The sequence below is a fragment of the Carassius gibelio genome, chromosome A6 (genome assembly GCF_023724105.1).
Source record: "Carassius gibelio isolate Cgi1373 ecotype wild population from Czech Republic chromosome A6, carGib1.2-hapl.c, whole genome shotgun sequence".
In the NCBI taxonomy this organism is placed as follows: domain Eukaryota; kingdom Metazoa; phylum Chordata; class Actinopteri; order Cypriniformes; family Cyprinidae; genus Carassius; species Carassius gibelio.
Genome location: NC_068376.1, coordinates 10,860,623 through 10,875,554, shown reverse-complemented (window position 1 = coordinate 10,875,554; position 14,932 = coordinate 10,860,623). Strand labels below are relative to the sequence as shown.

General features: G+C 35.1%; 1 protein-coding gene across 1 annotated transcript; it reads right to left on the bottom strand.

Moving 5' to 3' along the window:
• Positions 1 to 734: 734 nt before the first annotated feature.
• On the bottom strand, positions 735 to 14,650 carry aldh1l1 (aldehyde dehydrogenase 1 family, member L1). The gene is made up of 23 exons (XM_052599343.1): positions 14,528 to 14,650; positions 9,874 to 10,000; positions 9,082 to 9,316; positions 8,044 to 8,209; positions 7,760 to 7,861; positions 7,564 to 7,653; positions 7,299 to 7,439; positions 5,966 to 6,091; positions 5,705 to 5,796; positions 5,443 to 5,590; positions 4,769 to 4,888; positions 4,544 to 4,671; positions 4,217 to 4,367; positions 3,814 to 3,884; positions 3,567 to 3,672; positions 3,377 to 3,464; positions 2,905 to 2,998; positions 2,663 to 2,762; positions 2,466 to 2,564; positions 1,979 to 2,144; positions 1,793 to 1,898; positions 1,486 to 1,685; positions 735 to 1,339 (listed from the first exon to the last, which is right to left on the bottom strand). The coding sequence occupies exons 2-23, from the start codon at positions 9,998 to 10,000 to the stop codon at positions 1,284 to 1,286; spliced, it is 2,712 nt and encodes a 903-aa protein (XP_052455303.1). The 5' UTR covers positions 14,528 to 14,650; the 3' UTR covers positions 735 to 1,283.
• Between the last annotated feature and the right edge of the window lie 282 nt (positions 14,651 to 14,932).

Sequence of the window (14,932 nt, the reverse complement as noted above, 5' to 3'; positions counted from 1 at the left end):
TATATATTAACTGACTATGTTTGAAGTTTTTGAAAGTCTAAAAAAAATCTAATACGCACATTTTAATAGCTTGTAATTAATAACTATACGGATTTATGAGTATAATGCACAGTTTGCACACTCTAATAAGAGATCTGCCTATGGCTCAGAACCGCTGATTCTCTTTAAGATTTTAGGACTACTAGCTCTGATATGTGTGCCATTGCTATAGAGACAGAAACTACTTAAACTTATTAAATTACTAATAACTGTAATTTTAAAAAGTGAATTAAAAACAGTGTATGCATAACTTACTGTAATTTCTGTACTTTGCTAAATGTGTACTTTAATAAAGCATTTTATTACTCCAAAAACAAAAGTCTTAAGTAGCTTTTGAACTTAAAACACTAAGAGAAAATAATACTTCTGACTGTACTCTAAATGATGTTTAACTAATACATTCGTTTTAATGTAAAAAAAAAAAATAGGTAAATTGTCAGCTCTCTTAAAACCTGAATAATTATTAGAAAATTAATAAAAGCAAAACTACGACAATGCAATGAATTGTACTTTGAATAACCAATTGTTAAGAATAATAATGAATCTCTGAATAATTCAGCTCAAATACCTTTACAGTGAAAACTTTTGTCGCTGTGATGTTGGATATAAAGTTGTAATGTTACAGTACAAATCATTATTTCATGTAATCAGTTATATTTTTACAAATCACAAATAAAACACACTTAACAATGTAATAAGTCAATACTGGACTGATTTTATTCTTTTGTGGCAAATGCTTGAAATATGTTCATCTGTTTCTAAAGAAGACATTAAACAATGTCTTGTTCCTAAAGCATAAAATATACTTCTGTTATCACTTCAGTTCAATATAAAATCTTTAAAACAATCAACCCGAATCAGTGTAGTAAATAACAATGTGTTAAAATATTTAGGCTAGTCAGACATTAGTTCACAGTATCTCAACCCTAAGCAATTATCTCAAAATAAAGGATAAATGAAACAACATTCATTATAATAATTTATAAAAATGTTGACGTATGGTCCTTGATTTCTCTGAGCTTATATACAGTAAGACATTTACAGATACTGTGTAAAACTAGGAAACTAAGAATTGTGATTTGATTCAATTTTTTTAATTGCAATCCATCATTACACATAAAACAAATGTAATTACTAAGTCATGACAATTTACTTGAAAGCTAAACTGAAATTGTCCTTAGCTACCACTTTAGAGCACTAAAATGCAATCATTTTATGTCGTGCATTATATGTCCAGTATTTTATTAGTATTCAACAGTGACACATTTAGTCTTTAGATACTCGTTCAGAGCTTCTTGTCCTGTTGGGAAGAAATACACCTAGTTAAAACAATATACAAAAAGTATTTTTGTCAAAAATGACAACTGTTGGGCATGTGTTCATTGAAATTATTTTAGAATGCATTGAAATAATTAAGTCTTACACACAGTCATATTTATGCCTTACCCAAATCTTTGCCAAAGCCAGACTGTTTGAAGCCACCAAAAGGAGCGGCCACATCAGTCTTGTTGTAAGTGTTGATGAAAACAGTGCCGGCCTGAAGCTTTTCGCTCACATACAGAGCCTTACTGATGTCACGTGTGAACACACCTGATGCTAAACCATATTCTGTAGCATTAGCCCTCTGCAGCACTTTGTCAACATCTCTAAATGAGGGGGATTGAGGAAAAGGCAGTTTACAATGTTGCTTTTGGTCATATTGTTGAATTGAATACATTTAAAAGAGAGGTAAAAGTTGCTTTTTTCTACTAACCCATTACTGAATTTGGAGATGATCATGACGGGCCCAAAGGACTCCTCAATAGCAATATACATGTTATCCTGCACGTCAGTGAACACAGTCGGTTCAAAAAAGAAACCTATAGAGATAGAAAGTGTAAAGAACATTGTACTTTATCCCTCACTGAGACTTACGCATATTCTCACACACTCCTCTAACCTGGACGGTTCACTTGTTTCCCTCCACACACTAATTTTGCTCCTTCTTTGACCCCTTTTTCACAGTATTCCACCAGTTTGTCCAAATGGGCTTTGTGGTTCTGGGGGCCATGGTCTGTGGAACGGTCTAGCGGATCGCCAATCTTCATCTTCTTTATTTCACTCACCTACACAGATGTAGTTGTATATGTTATAAACTTTGAAGTAAGTAAGATATTGGAGTTACAAATTAATTATAAATTCATGAATTATTAACTCATCAAGGTTATCGCATTATGCCTGTTACACTTCGGTTAAAATCAAATGGTCTTATTTTGAGGTTTAAGGAGTTAGTATGACTACTTTTTTAGTAGCTGCAGATTGCTTACAAAAGCTAGAGCTGATATATGGTCATAGCTCACAAAAGTGTGGGATTCAACCACAGGTAATAAAAAGAAATATATGTAAAAATATGAATGATGAAGCTAGTCAGTCATATTGTTCTTTACCACTCTCTCCACAAAAGTGTCATGGATAGATTCCTCAATGAAGAGTCTCCCTGCTGCAATGCAGTTCTCTCCCTTATTGAAGAACACAGAGCTCATACCCTGTAGACAAGAAGGGTTTGTGGAAGGTATAAAACATGTCTGAGATTACAACCACACTTTGGAAATACAACTGCGTGATGGTACTGAGGTAAACAAACCATTCTGACAGCCTTGTCCAGATCACAGTCATTAAAGATGATGAGAGGAGACTTTCCTCCTAACTCAAGAGAAACCTTCTTCACATTGCTGACCGCACAGCTAAAAGATACACAAGCATTTGGATGATCTCCAACTTTTATTTCAATTTCCGATAAATGAAAATTCGGGATCTGAAAACTTCAAATTAAAGAAATGCTCAAACCCCAGCATTGATTAGGTGTTTTAATAGATGCTCATTCACCTTTTCATTATCTGTTTGCCAATCTCAGTGGAGCCGGTGAAGCCCAGTTTTCGAACATCAGGGTGGTCAGACAGCCGTTGACCGACCAGAGAACCTAAAATGTACATATTCAATGAATCTACAAGTGGACAGTTTTAAATTAAAATGTAAGTTAAATTTATGCATTTAGCAGACGCTTTTATCCAAAGCGACTTACAGTGCATTCAGGCTATCAATTTTTACCTATCATGTGTTCCCGGGAATCGAACCCCTAACCTTGCACTTGATAAGGCAATGCTCTACCAATTAAGCTACAGGAACACTAAGATGTACACTAAGATGTAACTTTTAGATGTACCAAAAACTGAATAGTGCAAAGAAATGACAGTATTGATAGTGGATTGTGTACAGAAAATAGTTACTGTATATCAGTTTTCACTGACAGATTTGGGCTATACTAAACTCTATTGTGTATGTTTTGTGTTATACGTACCAGCTCCTGGTAGTATGTTCACCACGCCTTTCGGAAACTTTGCCAAAGCAGTTAATTCAGCAAACTTGAGAGCAGTCAAAGGTGTGACCTAGAACAGAAAGCAGAAACAGTTCTTAAATTCTGTGTGTACATTGTTCGAGATAAATATGCCACGTGCATTTTTGTTTTATCATTAACTGCAGTTCTTTACCTGTGCAGGTTTGAGCACCACAGTGTTTCCAGCTGCTAGGCAGGCTGCAGTCTTCCATGCCAGCATCATCAGTGGATAATTCCAAGGAATGACAATGGCACACACACTGAACATAAACAAACAACAGCTAAATATTCTCAACACTCTGTCCAGATAAACTATACACATAGTAACTCAGGTGGTTATTTTCATAGCGAGGCTGGGCGGAAACTAGAGGATTTGTTTCTCTGTTAAGAGTTGATTTTACCCAATTGGTTCTTTCTTAGTGAAGGTAAGATTTCGATTAGGTCGAGCCTGGTTGATAGGAATAGTGCAGCCCTGTGGAGAATAATTGAATATATTTCAGACACACACAAGGATAGGTTCATCTCTTTAATATTACTAAAACTGTAGTTTCCAATACAATGCAGGCAAATTAGTTTTAAAGGAATCTTCTGGGTTGAATACAATAATTAAGCTCAATCAACAGCATTCAGTGCATATTAATTAAAACAAAATTCAATGTTTAAAAATGTTTAAATAAGGCAAATAAAACTTTGCATTATTAAAATAAAAAAACCACAACATGTATAATGTAATAACAGAATATCCTCACAAATGATGGCTGATAAATACATATTCTGGTAAATGACAAACACACACAAACAAACCTGAATCTTGTCACACCAGCCAGCAAAGTATCTGAATGTCTGAACAGACATGCCAATGTGGGTTTTGAGGGCAAGAGTATAGACTGCTCCCGAGTCAATGCTCTCAATAGTGGCCAACTCTTCCTGATGCTGCTCCATCAGATCAGCCAGTCTGGAGAATACAAACATACACACAATTACAATCAAGACATTTTAAAGTATGAGCAAAGATAATCAGAGCCAAATTTGGTAAGTGTGTTATTAAAACAGTTACCAGTTCAATGCAGAAACAGAAGAAAGAAAGAACCCTATGTGTTCCTGCAGTGTTTAAATATAAAATGCATGTACTTATAGAGTAGCTTGCCACGGTCTCTGGGGTTCATCTTGCCCCACTCTCCCTCCTCAAATGCTTCTTTAGCTGCAGCCACTGCCTTTTCCACATCTGCAATCTGAGCTAAGGACACATCACAGATTGCCTACACACAAACAAAAGCTGAAATTAAGTATGTGAAAAAGAATAAGACAGAAAATGCAAATAGATTGAGAGTGGAAAAGAATTTGTGTCCCGTCTACCTGTCCATCAGTGGGGTTAATGGTCTTATAGGACTTCCCCCCTTCGGCATCTACAAACTCCCCATTTATGAAAAGCTGATGTGGGATTCGGATTGTCATATTGTTCAGTTTCTTTTCTACCTACAACAGACATGCAGATACATATTTAGAAATACATTAAAAACATTTTTTTTACTGTTACATATAATTTACCTAATCAACTTTATTTTTTTATAAACAGTCAGTAATTCTAAGTTTGATACTTGCAATACGTTCCAAAAATTGACATGTTTACAACTGTGTTTTGAAGCCCAGAACAACAGTGTCTCAAATTACAAATCGGGAATTTTAATAACAATAATGGGAAAATTTCCACTTTCAGATATACAACAATTAGTTTCCTCAGTTCCAAAAAATGTTGAGTGTTGTTAAAAAGAATGATGCACCAGTGGTAACATTTTTGGAATTTCTTGCAGGCATCAAACTTACAATGAGTGTATATTTAGATTTCAAAAGTTCCTGATATCATTTGTAATCATTTCTAAAATGCTGAAATAGTGTCTATATTTTGTATATGAATGTGCAGTATATATATATATATATATATATATATATATATATATATATATATATATATCAAGCAGAGCAAAAATAAATATAAAAGCTACTACGTATTTAACAGAAGCAATACTAACATAGTCTACAGTGAACTCTTCTTCCCCATCCTCTCCTCTCAGCTTCCTCACACACATTTGAATGAACTCCTCAAAGCTTGTTGCCATGTAAACATCTTCATTCTGCAACTGCAACTGCGCCGCCCTCAACTTTACCTCTTCCACCAGCCTATAGTGCAAAAATAAGATTTTGTTTGAAATATTTAATATTTAATAAAGGTAAAATGAGCCAAATAAAGTGTCTAGAAATATATATGAAGAAAATTATACATTTGCACATTACCTGACTACATCCATCGAAGCAGCACCAGATTTAAAGAAGTCAGTAGTGTCTTCAATCTTCTCTACATTAGTCAAAATACTCTTCCACACCACCTGGACAAAAATGCAAGAAATTCTCTAATAATCTATAACTTTCTGCCTTCAGCACACATTATCTTTCAGAATGTAAAAAAGCAATATTTAATACTAATAGGTTTTTAACATACAGACAACACAAAGAATATCATGGTGACTTGTAATGAAATGAGTGATATATTTTCACCCTCATCTGCTCAGCAAATAGTTTTTCGTCTTCAGAGAGCTCCACGGTGGAACTGAGAGCAGCTTTAAAATACTGGGATGCTGCAATCATCTTCCCATCCTCAAACTGCAGGTTCTTCACAAGCAACTACATACAAGAATAAACACACTTTGTGTGCAAATACACCGACACACACTCATCTACAGTCTTGCATTGCACATTTTATTGGGTAAATGTGTAAATAAATACTTATAAGTTTAAATTAAATTTAAACTCAACCTCATGTCATTTTATTATTATTCTGTGACACACAAAATATATCTTTAAAGAAGTCTAAGTGTCTAAACAGAGAATGTGAATTGTTTGGATGGTGAGTGAGGGGGGAATAATAATGACCTATCCAATAAGGCCGAAGTACAAGTATGTTTTTGTCCATTACCAATGGGCTAGAATTCTGCTGAATCCTTGAATTGAGACAAAAGAAAACGTGTTGCTTAGATTTCATTCCCATCCATGCATTTTTTCACTTTTCACACAGAAAAAAGTGTTCACACAGAATTTGGTACTGATCATCTAAAGACCCTCATGACAAAAACGTTTCAGTACATTCAGTACATAATTTCTAAGATGTGATCTAACTGATTTTTCAGATGTGAATCATAGTGACACACTGAAACAGTAAGACATCTGTTTAGGATGTTTGTACTGAAAATGCTTCTGTTGCTAGGGGCAGTAACTTAAGAAAAACCTAATTGTGCTAACTGTGACTGAAGAAGTTGACATTTGACTCCAAAGCAATTGTATCCACGGCATCAACAGGATCTTTTCTTTCAGATTTGTCTATTTTCATCATGGTTCCTTCACAAGCCTGGACCGTGATGATTGCAGCTTGCACTTAAAAGGACACTTCACCCAAAAATGAAAACTGTCAGAATTTACTCACCCTTGTGTCATTCCAAAAGGGTCTTTTGACCTTTTTTTGTTCTGAATTTCTTTCCTCTTTTTTTTTTTGTCCATACAATGGAAATTGTATTTGAACCACTGTTTTTCAGTTACTAACATTCTTTTTTTTTTTTGTTATCAGTAGAAGAAATAAATGCATACAGGTTTAAGACAACATGAGTTTGAGTAAATTATGAAATAATTTTCATTTTGGGGGGAACTATACCTTTACTATACCTTCACATTTTAGTTGGTAAAGTTACAAATATCCCTTACTACTCACGCCAGCACAGACACATCCTGCTGAAACTATGCGGTGCTATATAAAGTATGTATAAATTTTTGCCTATGTCAAGTTTTCCCTATAGCAATTTTAATAGCATAATTTAAAAAGGTTTCTAAATTTCCTTACCGTCTTGCCATCATTCCCAAAAAGAACAAGGCCATTTTTGGTAACCAAACCGGGTCGACTTGCTCCAGGGATTTCCAGAGGTTGACCATTACTTGAAGAATGGTCATTTTCCAACAGTGTTGACCCATAAAATGAAACATTCTACCAAAAGAATGAAAAGAATACTGTTGCACAACAGTAGTTTTTTTGCACATAATTTCATCCATTTGACTAAGAGTTTCTGCATGTTTCATGTGCTGCTGTGTGTGTTAGTTAAAGCACTTACTTTGCCATCAATCTCTGCCCAGGCTCCAGGTACTCTGTCATTTCCTCTGATCCAGTTATGAATGGCTTCTGCTGGCTGGTTCCAGTCAATCTATTCAACCAACCATAGACATGTATTGTTTTAATATTGTGTGCAACAATGAGGTTGAAGATATACACCTATATATTTGCTCCTCTGCAGTGCTAGGGAACTCCACCTTTGAATTTTCTTTCTTCTGAATACACTCATATGTGGCTCCTTCCTCTGGTTGCTTGATTCTCGGAGCTGTACCTGCTGTAATTAACCTGACTGCCTCCACCTAAAACAAGAGCACACACACAAGAATCCAAGAGTGCCCTCATATTCAACTACGTCGGACTGCATTCTGGACATCATATCCTGCTGATCCTACATTAAAACAGTGAATTGAATGCTGTTTTAAATTTAATATATAGTATACTGTAGTTTGCAATATAATGTAGTTTCTGCATTGATCCACACCATGGCTTTAACTCCCTCTGGGAACAGGAAGCGTTTGTAGATGCTGTTCACATTGTCATTTGGCTCAACATCACATTCTCTTTGTAAAAGAATTGGTCCTGTGTCCAGTCCATCATCTGCCCAGAATATAGTGAACCCACCCTTCTTATCACCATGAATGAGAGTCCTAAGAGAAACAAAATAGCAAAACTAAATTATGTTAAAACAACATTTTACTCATCCTCATGCTGTTTCTTTCAGCAAATAAAATATTGTGCCATTGTACTTTTTAAACACATAAGACAATTAATAACATTGGCAGATAATAATACAACTACAAAAATTAATTTTATGCGGTGGGGAAGACATGTCTCAAATGCATTATAGAGAACATGTCTCCATCAAAGCACCTGATAGCAAGCCAACTTCAATTATAGGCATTTGGTTAAAACACTAAATATAAAGCATTTTCATGTTTATGACAACTCCGTTCAGCCTCACACACTCTACCTTTCATCTGATTTTGTGTTTCACAAAAGGAAATAATAAATTAAGTAATATGAAATAAATGAATAACTACGGAGCCTTCTGCATGACATGCAAGAAAAAAATAATAATTGTGAGCACGATTTACTAATTCGTTCCCTCAATTTACTAAAACGTGCACATGATTACTATTGCGTTCCCTCGATTTACTATTGCGTTATATAGCAAATCGAGGGAACGAATTAGTAAATCGTGCGCACAATTTTAAAAATCGAGTGAACGCAATAGTAAATCGAATGTATGCAATAGTAAATTTAGAGAACGCAATAGTAATCGTGTGCACATTTTAGTAAATTGAGGGGACAAATTAGTAAATCGTGCACACGATTTAGCCTTAAATTTTTTCCTGCGTGTTATGTGCAGGGCTCCGTAAGTAAATAAAAATGTTAGTTAACTATTCTGAAATCTAATCAGGTGTGCCACTAATCTCTTACTATCATATTTATGATTACCACACATACACACACACTCACTAATAAAACACAAAATGAAAACACATACACACAGACATACCAATTAATGGCAGAGGCACCTCTGTGTCTGGGCAGTAAAGAGGGATGATAAATGATGGACCCGTGTTTTGGGTGATCTATCACTTCCATAGGGATGAATTGAGAGCAGAAGGGAAGAACATTCAGTTCAGCACCAACGGCCTTATACTGATCCACCACCTCTGTGATGGCCTTTCCCTTCAGCCTCCAGCGGGGAAACTTGAACACTGGCACGCCATCCTTCTCTGCCTCAGTCGCTGTGGAACGTTGAAAGATTTATTTCAATTTACGTAACCATAAACTTTCCTCAAACTATCAGATTCATATGCACAAAAGAGCAGTGCTGAAGCACAACTGCCATCAAATAACTTTCTGCTAATAACATGCAATTTTATTATTTTAACCACAGACGTTAGCCAAAGTTTCACAGTACTGCAAATTCATAATTCATAATATTTTACTCATGAAACGTTTCACAAATTACTTTCATCACGCTTCATGTGTTGACGTTCACAGCGTTCACAGTGTTGGTTTATAAATAATAGCATTTTTGTTACACAACTATTTTTTTCACTTCAGAAGACTCAATCGGGGACATATGGAGTACCCTTGTATCTGTTTGTGTTCATTTCAACTTCAAGGGACTCACATTAAATGGACCCACAGAGATGGCTTCGTTTTTCTAAAATCTCTGTGTTCCACAGAAGAAAGAAAGTCATATAAACCTGGGATAGCGTGGGTAAATTATGAGAGAATTATCCCTTTAGGAGTAAAATCAATGGTTCTTTCAGAAACAAAGCTATGAGAGACTTACCTAGTAAGTCCACCTTTCCATCTTTGTCAGGGATGGTGAATACACCAACAATCGTGTGGCCATCCTTCTTCAGTTCTTTGTACACTTCCTGTCCAAAGAGACTCTGGCCAATCACAGCAATCTTCATCTGAAATGAAAGGAACACATACAGGTTAAAACATATTACTGAAAACACATACAACTACTATTACTATATGGTAGCATATCAGTTAAGAAATTAAGTATGAAATAGTTTGATGACCTCTTAATTTAACTGTAAACTAGCTATAACAATTAAAAAATAAATAAATTATATAAAAACAAAAAACAATGAAGTTTTCTCTCTTTCTGCATTTCACTTTTCTAGCGTGTTTACTAAGTCTTAAAATTAAAAACTGGGAATTTTGTACTGCAGATATTGTAGGTTATGATAAATTGCTTGTCAAGTTGCTTTGGAATGAATTCACAAGCCTATGCTTGTTATGCAAGACTATGTTCAAGGGAAATTCAGGTAGTCTGGCCTCCCACTGAACCCTCCAAAACTGTTGCTTAGTAAATCAGTGTTTGTACTGGTAAGCATGAATAAAGAGTGAATAGGGAAGTTACTCAGCAACCTCTATCATGATTGTGCCCTTCAGCAGGACAGCTGCCTTTATCAGGACTCAATAATAAAGAAGGACCGGAGAAAATTACATTAGCTCGAAAAGTTTTAATACAATTATAAGAGGGAAGTCTGTAACTCTAACCCAATATTATATCATATTTTCATTAAATCTGACACACAAGTGTAATGAGTGAAACTGGGGAGGCATTTAAAATTGAGCAAAATAAAAATAGTGTTTGGCATCAGCGTCTCTGTCTCTCCAATAGGAAAGCTGTAAGTTTAGCTACTTCAGAAGCAGCCATGGTACCACCTTACTACAGAAAATGACATATAACCTTTAGTTAGCTGAACTATTTTATAGATAAAGTTGTAGGGCAGTGGAGACAACACGCTTCTGTGAGTATAAATGTCTGTGTGTGGGGGCTGGATATAATTTAAGAATGACTGCAAAGCTATGCAACTACAGTGAATAAAGATGAAACATGCCACCAAATCAATTCATATTTATTTATTTAGCCAACTATTTTATACAAATTGACTTGTACAAAAAAAAAGAAAAATCATATCTCCTTACTGAATTTGGATTAAATCAACTTTCTGTCAAAACGTTATTAAAAGCTTTTCAGAGAGAAAAAAAACTATATTCCATAATGCATTAATACATTGGAGGAAAGGGACACAAAACAGTAAATAAATCAATCGTTATCATATATTTTGTGATGTATGAACTGAATTTATTAGCACATTTCATTCTTGAATAAACTTGAGATGTTGTTCATTCAGATAGATATGTGAGTTAATCTCGTTCAATGAGGAGAAGAGGGTTTTGGAACAAAAAACAAAAACAAAAAAAGATTCAAAAAGAAAACAGACATTTGACCTTAAACTAAAAAAAGGGTGTTGGATAAATATGATTTAATCATGTACATTGGTACCAGCTGAATAAATTAACACTAACATGATTTGTTAACGTATTGTTAAAACGTTAAAAATACACCTCATTGTTCCTGTTATGTAATAACAAAAAACACCCAAAAAATTAATAAAGCCCACAGTAATTGTTGCAGTCTGTAAAGCTAGTATGCCAGTATGTGCATATCAACACTGTGAGACAATAATACAATTTAAACAAAATTGTTTCTTTTTAACTTCGTTTAGCTTCCTCCTTACTTTTAGCCAAACTGAACAAAACAGAATTAAACTGGATACCATTAAACAAATTTGCTTTGTTGCCATTGTTTGTGGTGCTTAAACCATATTCCTTCTAAAAAAATTGTAGACATGCAAATTTTGTTCATCAGCATTACTCTTCCGTTTATTATGCAATTACAATTTGTTTCCAAAGTCCCACACACCACAGACAACCCAGCCAGGAAAAGATTTGATTGATTCGATGCTGCTTTTTCCTGCCGTCAAAGACTGGTTATAGGGTAAACAAATAGCATTTGTTTGTGAATGACAACCTGCTGACTGAAACAGTAAGTGGATGAGGGGGTCATTCAGTTCAGTGTATGAATCAATTTTTTTACATCAAGAAGTGAACGAGGGGCAGAACTTATCAATGTGTAAAAACACTAACAGCCATACACTATTTAAATTATATATGAATTTTGATAAAACCCAACATCAATTTCTTATACTATTACTATTATTACTGCTGTCTTTTTCTATAAAGGCCAGTTGTCATCTGTTTTAAATCTCATGATTTTGTATGTGACTTGTGCCATGAACAACTGTTTTCAAATGAAGTTGTTGAGTTAATCATTCATTTAATGATTTAATGCTCCAAAAGACACTTAGTGGTCCCCACTTACTTGTGTAATGAAGTAACCTTGAAAAGGGGTCAATGAACGTAAGGGTAAGAAGCAACCTTTATTAGACAATCCATGTTGTTCATGATTTGATTGCTGATTTGAAATGTGTTTTTAAATTTGATTTTGGCAAGCCGTTTTTGTGAATCAATTTCAGATTCAGTTGATCACTTGACTAAAGATAAAGGTTAAATTGATATTCGGGTTCATAATAGCCTACAATAAGGTGACAGTTTATTGAATAGTTTATTGAATTGTGAGGTGATAGTTTATTGAATTGTTATTATTTTAATTTAAGTAGGTTTTTACGAACAGTTCAAGGCCTACAAGGGGATTGCATCCCCCTAAACAAATCAGTCCAGACGATTCCATTGATTGAAAGGGCTTTTTTTTTTGACAAATCTCTTTATTAGAGGATCAAAGATTTAACATTTTACAGGAAACAGTTCTCTAGTTTCATTTTATCTTTCCATTTCGTTTGTTACAGAGTTCTTCAAAAGAGCTAAGGATTTAAGCTTACATTTTCAAAATTGTTGATCAGGCTAACTGAAAGGGCTTTTAATGTGTCTGATTTGAAAATCTACATATTTGACTTGATATAATGTTATCATAATTATGACTTTAACTGCCTTTTTTAATTTATGTTACCTATAATGGTAAATAAAGTGGTTTTAATTGTTCTTTACTTTCCCCGCGTGCTAGATCCCTTACAAAAATTAATCATGGTTTTACTACAAATAAAACCAAAAAACCACGGTTACTGTAGTTAAACCATGGTAACCACAAATTAACCATGGTTTTGCTATATTAACCATAGTTTAACCATGGTATTTGTAGTAAATCTGTGGTTTTACAAATGGCAGTCAATACGCCAAAAAACCATGGGTTACTACAGTTTTACTATAATAAAACCATGGTTATTTTTCGTAAGGGATTAGCCTACAATAACCTGCTAGCTGTATAGCTTATTCAATCTGTTATGTTTGATCATCTTTTAACATTTGTTAAGAACATGCAAATTATTAAATTGGAAACAAGAAACATGTATTTAATATGTATTGCATTCAATTTAACATAGAATATATATTTAATAAGATCACCTGTAGCATGATACTGCAGGCAGTAAAAGAACACTGTAAAAGAACTAATATAAGCTACAAAGAGGGGTCCCATTTGTCCATACAGTTCACGCATCACTGCTAAAAAGAATTGTTTGCAGAAGTAGACATGACTTATTCTAGGACAATAGCTACTCCCGGACTTCGGCCGATTAAGAGTGGGGCTCGTCCCACACTTTCCTCTGTGAGAGAGCTGTTAACAGACTGGCCCTGTCCCAAATGGAACCTGTGCACCTTCGGTCTTGTGGATTTACAATGGCCGCGTGCGCGTGTTGCATTTTGGCGTTCAAAAGGGTGTTCGCGAGCGCACCCCTTGCAGCCGCTATGCGCCCTCGAAACGCACTTCTGCAGAGTCCGCACTTGGGCGAACTGGGTGAACTCAGCAGCAGACTTCGACTTCTACCCAATAGTCAAAGCGGCATTACGTCACGAAAGAGCGGACTCTGAAGACCGCGAGGGTGCCATTTGAGACAGGGCCAGCGTTTGTTCCAAACGATTCGGTTCGATTTGGCGAACAAGTTCCACTGGTTTCCTGAAAAGAACCGGTTCAAAATAACGACTCGATTCGTTCACGCACCAAATATGACTAGGCAGTAACATTCCAAGCCGGACAACAGCCCAACTCTTAAAAAGAGTCTGCAAAGGTAAATTAATATCAAAAAGTAGTGGAACCCACCAAAGAAAACGTTCATTATTGAAGGGTAGTTGCTCAATCAGAGTGCCCTGCAGGGTCACACAAAATTCAAACAACAAGTTACGCCCACAACAATCGAAATATTTAACATGACATTTTCAGCAAATAACGTGGAACGATTTCATATAACGTTAGCCTATCCATACAACAACATCTAGCATGCCACAAAGTTTAGGCTACTATAATGAAAAGAAACAAGTTTAGCCAATACATTAGTCAAATAATATGTTATGACATGAACTAGGCGACATTCTTTTATGCACGTTTGTTTATATTTTTAAAACGTTTTTGCAAACATAAGACTTATTTACGACACGAAACGAGCATGTGTCCTTTGTCAGAAGGAATCTGTCATTGCACACACCACCAATATGTGACTATTGCCATTACGCTTGCATTTTTGAGCAAACTACATGTAGACTACTATCTAGTTTTACACTTATCATACCTTGGCACGTCCAGATTAGAGCTGTTCCACTGCAGGGTAGAAGGATTCAGCAGACACTGTTGCTATTTATTTCAGCACAACTGTATTGCAGGCCAGCAATCAGACTACCAATAGCGTTATTACAAACGCAAGGGGGTGGAACCGAAAGTTTCCGTTTCCACAGTTAGGCTATAGAAGCATATGTTGAAATCATCACAGTGTAAAAACATGACAAATGTGTAGGACTGTAGGCTTGTTGCTACCACTGAGTTTTTATCACAGTAAGAAAGTTATAATTACAACAATATAATACTATGATCTAAAGGCCCAAAATAAAAGAACAGAACAAGAACAACAAAAAAATACATATATCATAAAAAATAAATACACAACACTAAAAGCCCAAACATTTGCATTTGTATATAA